This window comes from Eulemur rufifrons, chromosome 8, assembly GCF_041146395.1.
Source record: "Eulemur rufifrons isolate Redbay chromosome 8, OSU_ERuf_1, whole genome shotgun sequence".
In the NCBI taxonomy this organism is placed as follows: domain Eukaryota; kingdom Metazoa; phylum Chordata; class Mammalia; order Primates; family Lemuridae; genus Eulemur; species Eulemur rufifrons.
Genome location: NC_090990.1, coordinates 50714172 through 50726176, shown reverse-complemented (window position 1 = coordinate 50726176; position 12005 = coordinate 50714172). Strand labels below are relative to the sequence as shown.

The following is a 12005-nucleotide window of genomic DNA, read 5'->3' as shown; positions in this document are numbered from 1 at the left end:
GGAAAAAAAACCTAGCCTTTTGCGCCACACTCTTTCAGACGTTTTCATCTTCATTATCTCATTGGACCTTCACAACCACCCTGTGAGGTAGGGAGGCAGCATTCGTCCCACCTTGCAAATCGGGAAGCTGAAGCCAACAGTTCCGGAACCCGCTCAAGGTCACACAGCGACTGAGAAGGTATAGGACCACTTCAAGACCTGGTCCTTTCCACCACACTGTACTAACTCACCAAGAACGGACTCAGGAGCCGTGGAATCAGAGGAGAGCTATAAATGGTCACATTGTATGTGTACTCAGTAGAACAGTGACCCTGGGGACACATTCATTTGTGTCTTTTGGCAGTCACCCAACCAGCCTCAGCACCTTTGAACGTGAAAGACACCATGGGTTCCAAGTCTTTGTCTGTTCACATTTTTGGAATCATTACTAAAATAAACTTTGACTTGTCCTCTTACAGAGAGAATAAAAATCCTTAGGCAAGTTGTTTCATTTGGCCTTGGTTTCCACAGCTATAAAATAGGGTTGGACCTGCTTGGTTAATCTTCAAATGATGGCACACACTATCATGTTTTCATGATAATGGCCAAGGCTTTCACAGAATGTCAGTGAATACCAAGCTGTCCTTCTCAGGGGAAAAAGGGGTTTTTGTTCCTGGTGGGAGCCAGGCTTTTCGATAAAATGTTTTGTAGAATGTAAGCTGTGAAAGTTTAGAGTCCACTGGACTAGTGACATCACATCATGACCTTTTTCCTCATAAAATCCTAGGAAAACAATGAGTGCCACTGAAAGGAGCCCATTGGGATAAAACACTTCTGTGTTAGGTGGCCTTCCTCAGGCTGATGACTGATCTGAAGGATCATGACCTGATAATAAAATTAACTTGCTTAGTTCTGAAGGAGGCTTTTGAAACACTGTATCAAATTTAGACGATCTGTTGTTTTCCTGTCAGCCAGAAACCCAGGCCAAACAATTTTAGATCTGAGCAGTACTTTCCAGTTATACCACTTTACAAATAAAGAGCACTTGACTAAGAGTCAAGTCTGGCCAATAAATGCTGGTTCTGCTATCATCTTGAGCAAGTCACTTAACCTCCTTGGGTCCTAGTCTCCTTCTCTTTAAAATAAGGAGAGTAATACAGTAGTGCCCCCTTATCCATGGTTTTGTTTTCTGTGGTTTCAGCTACTGGAGGTCAACTGTGGTCTGAAAATATTAAATGGAAAATTCCAGAAACAAACAATTCATAAGTTTTAAATTGCATGCCATTCTGAGGTGTGTGATGAAATCTTGTGCCTTCTCACTTTGTCCCATCCAGGACATGAATCATCCCTTTGTCCAGTCTCCTGTGTAATCTCACTGTATACACCACCTGCCCTTAGGCGCTTAATGGTCCTCTCGGTTATCAGATCGACTGTCGCTATGGCAGTGCTTGTGTTCAAGGTCTGTAATTGCCTAACGCTGCATCACAATGCATTCGTCATTCACCGCACTGCATCTCATCACATAGGCATTTTATCATTTCCCATCGCCACAAGGAAGAAAGGTGAGTACTGCACAATAAGATCTTTTGAGACACAGAGAGATACCACATTCACATAACTTTTATTATATTATATTGTTTATTAGAACATATAAGGCATTACATGTAACCAAAATGTTTGTATCCCCATAATATTCTGATACTAAAAATAAATAAATAAAAAGAATATACAGTAACTGTTATTGTATATTGTATTGTCATTCTATTTTATTGTTAGTTATTGCTGTTAATTTCTTACTGTGCCCAATTTATAAATTAAACTTTATCATAAGCATATATATATATATAGGAAAAACCATACTGTATATAGGGTTCAGTACTATCTGCGGATTCAGGCATCCACTGGAGGTCTTGGAACTTATCCCCTGTGCATAAGGAAGACTACTGTACTTATTCTTTCTACCACACAGAGACCTTTGAGAATAAAATACATACATGAGTATGTGACATCATGTACTAGACTCTATGCTCCTGAAGATGGGGATCTTAGCTGCCTTTCTTTTGTTGTCATCTTCACAGTGCCTAGCACTGCACCTGAGACTAAGGGGAAAGCTCCAGATGTACATGCTGGATGAATAAAGCATTTTTTAAACTTTTAAGCATGTGCAAATGTCATATAATCTTATCACAATGTCCTAAGTGACTGTAATAATTTCCTTCTTATACTTTTTGTTAAAGATGTGTAACATTGGTAACTGCATGGCCCTTTTAAAAATCTTAAAATACTACATCTGCTGACAGATAAGTGGATCTGGACCAAAAATAAAAATGAAGGTTTTTGGTATATGACCAAAAAAAATTATGAGTAGTTTTGTGATTCTGATCCTGAAGTGATCCTTATCATGGAGTTTACATCACTTCTGTGGAAATGGTCAAGCCCAAAATTGTCACTAAGCTCTCAGTTCTAACTTTGGGTTTGGCACTTCTGGGTGTCTACCCAAAGCAAAAGAAATCAATTTATAAAAAAGTTACCTGCACTTATAGGTTTATTGCAGCACTATTCACATAGCAAAGATATGGGATCAACCTAAGTGTCCACTGATGGAGGATTGGATAAAGAAAATGTGATACACACATACACACACACATACACACACATACAATCAAATACTATTCAGTTGTAAAAAAGAATGGAATCCTGCCTTTTACAGCAGCACAGATGGAACTGGAGGCCATTACCTCAAGTGAAACAACCCAGACACAGAAAGACAAATACGGCATGTTCTCACTTATAAGTGGGAGCTAAATACTGCATACACATGGGAGCAGAGTGTGGAACAATAGACAATAGAGACTCAGAGGGTGGCAGAGTGGGAGGTGGATGAGGGGAGGTTGGTTGGTGGGTACCATGTGCGTTGCTTCGGTGATGGATGCATAGAAGGCCCTGACTTCACCATAGTGCAATACATCAGCGTAACAAAATTGTACTTGTACCTCATGAATACATATGAATAAAAAATAAATGGGAAAAAACAACTCTGGGTTTGGGACCATGAGCTAAGGCAAGGATATGACATTCATCCATTTACTTAAATTTGTGGCAAGAATAAGGCCAAGAGGCACCATATAAGACATTCATGGAACCAGCATCAGAATCCCAGGATTCTGAAAGCCCACCTGTCATTTGAATCATGGCTCACATAGGCTCATGCTGAGTGATTTCTGCAAAAGGAAACTGACTTCCCTATCATTGAAAGGAACTCACAAGTGCCTATTTGTATATTACTTCTCTGATTTCCACTCTTGGCCACTGCCCCATTCTCTGATCCAGACACACTGGCCCCCTTGCCCACATGCCCAGTGCACTCCCATGCTGAGCCTGTGCACCTGCCCTTTCATCTGCCTCTGGGACTCTTCCTGCAGATAATTATGCAGCTGCTCACTCCCTGCCCTCCCCTAAGCTCAAGTGTTTCCTGATTGAGGCTTTCTATCACTGCTCTCCTTACAACTGCAACCCCATCCACTCCACTCTGTTCTTCCCCAAAGTACTTATCCCCATGTAATATGCTGTATATTTTATTTTTGTTAACACTTCTCTTTTGCACCAGACACGAAGCTCCACATAGGCAGAGATTTTTATCTGTTTTGTTCATTACTGAACTTACAGCACCTAGAACAGTGCCTGACACCTAGCATGCATTCAATATACAATTTTTGATGGATAAATAAAAGTTCTAGACTAGGAGCTATACAAGAGGGTTGCATAAATGCATTTTTTTTTTTTTTTGTCTTCCAGTACAGCAAAGATGCAACACTAACTTACGGCATACATGCAAAATAACAATAGAAGAAAATTAAACCAGTAAAAGGCAGATGGTAATGCATTTGAATTATCTGTGTGTCAGGGACAAGTATATTTTGAGGCAGGAGGAAAAGGAGTGAATCATTAGAATTCAAACTTTAGAGTGAGTAGATGTGGGGAATCCCAATCATTCAGTGAACGCCAGAGACTCTTAGAGCTGGAAGTTCTAGAGGCATGGCAGATCAATTATCTCATTTTGTTTGCAAGGAAACAGAGCCCAGGAATGTAAAATAACTTTCTCAAGGCATACAGCCAAGCAGTCACAACACTTAGACACAAACCCAAGTCTGACTCCCGGGTCCACATTCTTTCTACCAAAAAACCCAGCTGCACAAAATGAGTGAATACATTGAGTTCCTAAGATTAACAAATTCTCCAATCAGGAGTAATTTAGCATCTGGAAAACCTCACATACCATGACCTTACCACTGAACGCACAAATACATCATACAACATTACACTCATCTACATTCATTCATTTATTTAAAAATACTTTACAAGATTCCAAGTCAAACTCTATAGCTCTAGAAGCTACCATTTTCAGGCTTGGTCATAAATCAGAAAAAAGGAAAGAGAACTCAGGAAAGGAAAGATGGGTGGAAGAATGGGAAAAGTGGAGAATGGAAAGGCAGAAATACAAGGAAGACAAAATGGAGAAAGAAAAGTGTACAGGATATTGACAAAACTGACTCGGGATTTCTTTGCATAGCTGTGCTATATAACGTGTCTCTTTTCATTATGAAATCATTTCCTCAGACCTAATCGCCAAAATATTTCAAATAGTCAAATATATACATATTTTCAAATGAACTCTACTTTTGCTTCTCAAAATATAATATCTATATCCCACAATTTAGCACATCATAATATATTGTCTTTTTCCTAATTGTTGCATGTTTATAGATTTTTTTTCCTCCAGCAAGAATATACATTTGAGCATTTATTTTTCTTATAGCCACCATAATACCAAAACTAAAACCTAATAATGTGCAACATGCAATCATCAGTGTCATTTATGTCTAGTTTTGTTCATTTGTTCAATAAATAAACACGTTAAGCACTTACAGTGTGCCAAGAGCTTAGAAGACAGAGGTGAATATGGTAGACAACATTACTGCCCTCACGGAGCTTACCTTTAAGTGAGAGATCCAGCCCATATACTGCTGAACAACCACAAGTCACAAATGCAGCTCTGAGGAGAGAGGGGCCTGAGAGGGACTCAGTGGCCCAAGGTGTGTGTTTGGGAGCTTTGGATGACAAGGATGATAGGCACCGCCTCCTGAGGAGGTAGCAGTTTTGCTTGGACCACAAGAGAATTGGTGACTCCAGGAGCTGGGGAAAGAGTGTTTTAGCCAAAGCAAAAGCCCTGAGGCAGAAAAGTGTTCATTGTAAACACTGCAGGGCAGGCAGGATGGCTTTCAGTGTGAGTGAAGACTTTGATGTGCTTGAAGAGGCACAGCGGACCAGAGCATGCAGGCTCTTGAAGGTTACAGATTTTAAGAGAAATGAGAAGATATAAAAGTTTTTTAAACAAAGAAGTCACATGATGTAAAGTGTTTAATTCTAGATGCCGAATGTCTTTCTAATATCCTGCTGATGCAGTTCCAAGAATGGCGACCCATCCCCTCTCAAGTGTAAAGGACCTTCCCCAATATCTCTCCCCCTGGTAAGCTCGCCCATAGATAGATCTGGTGGTCAGCACACAAACCAGTTAGGTCAATACCTCTGCCTCACCCCCTACTCTTTCCTCAGGGGGATCCTGGTCTTACCATGCTCCCCAGTTCTTTTCTATCCATGACCTCTTCCTTATTCAGTTAATTATTCCTCCAGGACTTTTTCAGACACATGAGCCCAGATCCATTATAAACCCTGATCCCTTTTCTCCCAATCCCTTTATAGTCATCTCAGTAAATTCTCTTTCCCATTCTTAATTCCATTTATGACTTTACTCACAATTTAACAGGTTCATAGGATAAAATTGAATCAAGAAAAGGTAAGCCACAAGTATGGAAGTAAAATTGAACATAATTGAAAAATCCAGTGTTATGAGTCTCTAAAACTTCTGAAAATACCTAAACACGTTCTGGAAATATCTACAAATTTTCTCTCCAGCTCCTCATTGTCTTCTAATTAAAGCTTCTTTCCCTCAAGTAGCAACATTCAAAATTAAAAACACATTTAATGCTATCATTCTCTTCTGGCTTATTACTATGGTAACCATGCTATTCTTTACACATTTCATGGAAAATATTTAGCATTTTAGCTAGATATTGGGTTAATAGCTTTTGGTGGACTAGTGTGAGACTGTCACCATCATTTACATCATTATTTCTATAAGAAAATAATTCCAACTAACCAACTCACAAACAAGCTTTCAGGAACATAAAAATTGTGAGTTGGTAACTTCTTACAATGTGTTTATTTGAAACACGGATAGCATATGTGTGAAATGTAACAGAAAGAATTAGCCAGAGTCTTTTGGCGTGGTTATCTAATTTTTTTTTAAACTACATATTCTTTTTAGAGATTTAAAGTTGACCCCTGGAATTTGGATGGGAACATATACATCCAAAGAGGCTCTTTCTGACACAAAGCCCTGGGGAAGGAGAGAAATTACATAAGTGATAGAACATATATTAGCATCTCATATGCATGCTTAGGTTTTCTAAAGTAATTTCACCATTTAAGGGAAGGAAATCAGTGGGAGAGTTAGAAACATTCCCTTTAAAACTTCTTAGCTAACTATAAAGTGAACAGCTCCAGTTTCAAGATGCTTTGTTCCTTTTTGATCATATCAAAGAATTTACCAAATATTTTAAGATTCCATTTCTAGATGGAAAAAATCCTTTACTGTTTATAAGGTTTATTGAAACAACAGAAGTTCAATAATCTTGAATTATGAAAAATTTTCTAAATATAATTTTGGACATAAAATGCATTAACAAGGAATTATAGGATATGGTTCTGTGAGTACTCATATTTAAGACAGAGAGAGACAGAATATGCAACCACAGAAACTAAGGCCTATTTTTTAATTAGGTTAACATGCCCACTATGATACAAAGTAAAAAAAAAAAAGGTTCCTAGAAGGTTAAAAATATGAGCTTTGTTGTGAAATGGACTTGAGTTCAAATTCCATTCCACCATTTTTTTTTTTGCCTCAATGTATTATTTTTTATTTTTGGGATTTAGAAAAAGTTCTGCAAAAGGCACTGCATACAGAGTAATTATTTGAAGGTTATTGTAAGTAGTAAATAAATACAATTTATTAAGTTCCCCTGAACATTGCAGTTAAACCCACTAAGCCCTTAAAAATAGGCTTGTTAATTTGTAAAATTGCTATATGGAATGAAACCATTGCACTCAGAAACATATCTTTCTATATACAACAGCACCTAAGAGCCTGAATATGGAACTAACAACACAAAACACCTTCAGACAGGTCTGCATGGACAGAAAAGTACTTTCCAGACAGCCTCACAAATAAACAGATATCCTCAGAAACCCTGACTTAGTTCCACTTATCTTAGGAAGCACAGCTAAAAAATGCCATTTTCAAACTTTAATAATGATGTATAAATAAAATAGTCCTTGAATAGTTGCCCTAACACATAAACTGCATTGTAAGCTTACTTAGCCAATGCACATATTCCTTAGTGAATAATTCCCTTTGCTCACCCTCTTTCTCTTCACATTCACACTACCTAAGGCTCCACATCATGTGGCTTTCTTCAGGAAAGAAACAACTCATTACCAACTACTGCCAAAAAATACAGTACAGAGGAAGAAATGGATCAAGTCCCTTAATATATATATATATATTTTTTTTTTTTTAAATAAAAAATGTGTGAAATGAACCATGGAGCCACAGACTACTGATAACCTGCTTAAGATCCCTGCAGAATTATTTTGCTGCTTCGCACAACATTGGAATCACCGGGGAGATAGTGACATTCCTCATCTATGACCAGGACTTCCAATAGGCATTGAATGAATGGATCCTATATACTGTTCCACACAAACAAAACACAGTTTACTGTGAGCTCTTCTGCTGAATATTTGTTTACTCCTGCTTTACACAAAGTAGAGAAGTGGCTTTGAAAAGTTGCCATGGCCTTGCTTTTTCTGAGCAGCACACTAAAACACTTTAGCACTGTAGAGATGCACACACGAGGGCACATGTACGTTCTCTGCCCTCTAGAAATAAGTTTGTGTGGATGACTGCATGTGTGTGTGTGTGTGTGTGTGTGTGACACATCAAGTTGAGAAGAAACATCATTTTAACTATCTAGATGTTTGGTGGCACATTCTCAGAGTTCACGGATGTTTCAGCAGAGGGCTACCATGACAGGATTTTAGGGTGCCTTTAAGGGGGTTCCTTATCTTTCCAAGGTTATTGCAATAGATGTAACAGCATAGCTTTCTCTAGGGAGGAGTGAAGTAGAAACAATGATATACCACACCTTCAGAGTAAGAGCATTTCAAAGGTGAAATTCTGGGATGCAATATCAGAAACAAGAATATACATTGCTAAAAAGACTGACAACTAAGTTGGAAGGCCATTGATGGGCAAATTGATTTTTGGTTAAGGTTCCTACCTGCTTTCTAAGGTCACAGAACCATTAATATAATAAGGCTCAAGAAGCGTTTCAATAGGAACTATGGGTAGAAAAAAAAATAGTTTCTTTTAAATTTTTAAGCCAGTGGGAACACTTGTCCAATTTCTCTTGCAAGGATCTGATGGAAGGCAATTGTATCCATAGTGTCACCTCTAATTCATACCAGTGCTAAGATAACATCCTTCATTAGATAAATTTGGCAAACCCCAAGCAATAGTGCTAATTCAGCTCCAACACAAGTCTTTGTTACAGTTCTCATTTCAGTTTAGGCAGCTCAGATAAGCTTATCACAGGGCTTTGAACTGACATTCTGGGATGGCACAATAGACCATATTACCAGGAGAATTGTTAATGAGCATGAAAAAAATGTTACCACCTTCAAAAAGAAGCTACTTTAGCTCCTTAGTTTGCAAGGCAAGAAGTAAAAGGAAAGATTTTGCCAATTCCCTATGTAAGATTGAAATCAGAATGTGTGCAGATGCATTTTTTAAAAGTGCTATATAAAATTTATCTGGAGAAATACAGTACTTCTATACACAAGATTCAAGATTTTTTTTCTGAAGAGGATAATCCACATGAGCTTTTAATTTAAAAGTACATAAATAATACTCTTTCTGTTTGTCTTATTATTCAAAGATTAAGTCCATTTTGAATTAACAAAAATGATTTAATCTGAAAGCATTAGCAATCTCAATTTATTTAGGCCTGTATTTAAAGAACTAGCTTGAGAGCCCTTTGCAAACAAGACCAGGATCCATAAAAAAATGATACCCAATCTCTCTTTTAAAGCTATTTTCTAAAATCTGTGGGTTTTGACTCTAGAATTCTTCACTCCTTCAAATCACATTAGCAATGTTTGACCTGATGACAGAGAAAGCAAAAAGAATTCATTTCTGCCAAATAAGTATGGGCTACACTGCTGTTTTTGTGAAACCATCCTCCTCTTATTCCATTTTGGTAAATTTCTCAGGAACGGTTAAAATCCGTAGGACAGACCTTGGCTTAAGAGGTGGCCTCTCTGCCATTTTCATGGCTGATTTGAGACCCATTATGCACTCAATTCTGCATTGTGAAATCCAGGCTGGGGACAAATTTCTGCCTGTCATCTTAGGAAAGGCCAGGAGTTTTGCACCATCCTATAGTGTGAAAACAGAAAATCAAAGCCAGCATAGAGCTGCTTGCTTCTTTCCTGATCAGCTTGCTGCTTTTTTGAGGCAATCCTTGCTGTCACTATTTCATGCTGGGAAGGGTAATTTAGTAGAATAAAATATAGTTTAAATAGCATCTCCCCAGGGAAACTTCCTCTTTACACTTAATATTAAATGCAAAAGATAATCAGTAAGTAATCATTTGATGCTTGGCTAAGAACCATTGCACAGGAAAGCATTTGGAAGCACAAATTTTTTTTTTTTTTAACCTGATAAGACCCTGAATCAGGAGCCAAGAGGCCCGGATATTTTCCATATATTACTCATTCTGTTGCAATGACATCCCCATAAAACTACATAGTTTATACATCAAATTTGCTCTACCTCTCATCCCAGCGATATGATGTAAATTGAAGAGATAAAAATATCTTATGAGAATTAAAAATTTTTTTAAACAGTTCACTGAAAATGACAGTGTGGATAACTCTGTCAATGACCTCTCCTGTCTAATGTCAATTTCAGAAAACAAGTTTCCATTGTAAATGTTTAATCAGTGTAGTCCCAGGAACGCAGAACAGAAAACCTTATCTTCTCACCCAACTTCTTTGCTCTGCAAGCTCTTTCCTAGCTCTATCTCAGCTCCCTGCGAACGCTTTAGGCTTTTCTCTCTCAAAGGAGCTGGGAGCTCTGTAGGTTCTGAGCCAGGCAGAAGCCCTGTGGTTTGATTCCATTAGTCTGAGCCCTCTGGTCCGCTGCAAGCCAACTGCAGCATTTCAGCTTGCAAAACCTTGGCAACCAGGTTCCAGGACCGCCACAGACAGCGGCTGCACGCATTCTTTAATGCTGCCCTGCCGAAACCTTGCCCGAAGCCAGTCAACCACAGCAGAAAGCATCCTTACCTTCCATCATGGTGGCAGAATTGCATTCCTTAATTTCCAAGGAGTCTGAAAAAACACAGGAGGAGACGATTCCAGGTCCCAGCTAAGTCCTCACAACGCCGCTGCTGAGGTCTGCTCTGTCCGCTGCCGGGAGCCAAAGGAGACAAGTGTTAACCCGAAAGACAGGCCATGGATGCTGCTGGTGCTGCTTCACCTACAGGCTACCAGGAAGATGCTGAGAGAGAAAGGGAGAGGAAAAGCAAGCCGGCCGAGCCGCACCGCCTGCGCTGCCTCGGCCAATCCCTTCAGCTCTGGACCGCGTCACATGGTAGCCAGCCTGCATCTCCTGACACAATACCCCCGGAGAGCACACAGAACCCATTTCCCGTCCCCATTCCCGGCCGCCCCCAACGCCGCCCGCTTGTCACCAAGCACACAGCCCCTTCCCCACCTGGAAACGCACATCCCCCGCCCCTCCTTGTCGCCGTCTTAAGCCTGTAGCGGCGGCCGGGTGCCCGAGATTAATTATCAGGCGCTGCCACCTCAACCGGGGGCTCTGGCATGAAAGGAGCACGTAAGTAGCGCGCTGCGGAGAGGATTTTTTTTTTTTTTTTAAGAAAAACTTCTTAATAATTCTGTGCAGCCTGATATTTTAGCAGCACACTTTTAAGCTCCCCTTCCAATTCCAGTCTCCTCTCGCCCTGAAGGAATTCCAAACGTCAGTGTCTGCGGCCTCCGTGCACATCTGTGCGACTCTCTCCTCCCTCTCCCCTCTCCCCCATTCAAGAGAGAAAAATCAACCTAGCTGACGTCACATCACAAACAATTATCCCCAAAAGGATGATGCAGAAGAAATTTCACCCCAGCTGCCTTCGGGAGAGCCAGAGAATTAATCGCGCATGACATGCCGAAGGGCTGGGGACTGTCATTAAAACAAAGAAACAAAAGAACCCACCCGAGTGGGGCTCTGGAATCAAACGGGCAACGCTTGAGATCATTTCTGGGGCGGGAGGCGGGAGCGAGGGGAGCCGGCAGGGAGCGGAGGCCTCAGTCCAACCGAAGACAGCTGTGCTCGCCGGCTTCCTCCGGCTCCAACCCGGGCTAGCCGGCCGGGCCGCAGACGGGACCCCGCGGGGCGCCCCTGGACAAGCGGGTTCGAGTCCCGCCGCCGCCGCCGCCGCGTCCTCCCCGCCGAGCGCACACGCGAGCCGCCTCGCTTCCCCAGGTGGGGAGCCTTTCTCGCAACCCACTGTGGCTGCAGCTGCCAACTGCAGTCCCCGTAGGAAACGGACTTTCTTCTAAATGACACGTTTTTCGCGATGCGCCTCCTGCATCTGGAGTCGCCTTCAAGCCCATTCGTTCAGCCCAGTGGAAGTCGGGAGGGAGGCAGTCGTGCCTGGCTGTGGCTGGAGGGGTGGGCGGAGCCCCAGGTCCTGTAACTTCCAGAGATGGGATCTGGGCGCTGTGGGAAGAGTTTGGCACCAGGTCTGGTTGAGTTGAGACTCTGTCACCTGACTGCT

The 12005-nt window shown here is 40.9% G+C and overlaps 1 protein-coding gene across 3 annotated transcripts in view; it reads right to left on the bottom strand.

The window, feature by feature from the left end:
- Positions 1–10719, bottom strand: part of SGIP1 (SH3GL interacting endocytic adaptor 1) — a 187558-nt gene extending 176839 nt beyond the window's left edge. For 2 of the 3 annotated variants that reach the window (XM_069480113.1, XM_069480112.1), the window contains exon 1: positions 10507–10719. In XM_069480113.1, coding sequence (XP_069336214.1) covers positions 10507–10516 — 10 coding nt within the window. In that variant the 5' untranslated portion in view covers positions 10517–10719. The remainder of the gene's footprint in view (positions 1–10506) is intronic. The other variant, XM_069480111.1, reaches the window with a different exon arrangement.
- Positions 10720–12005: the final 1286 nt, after the last annotated feature.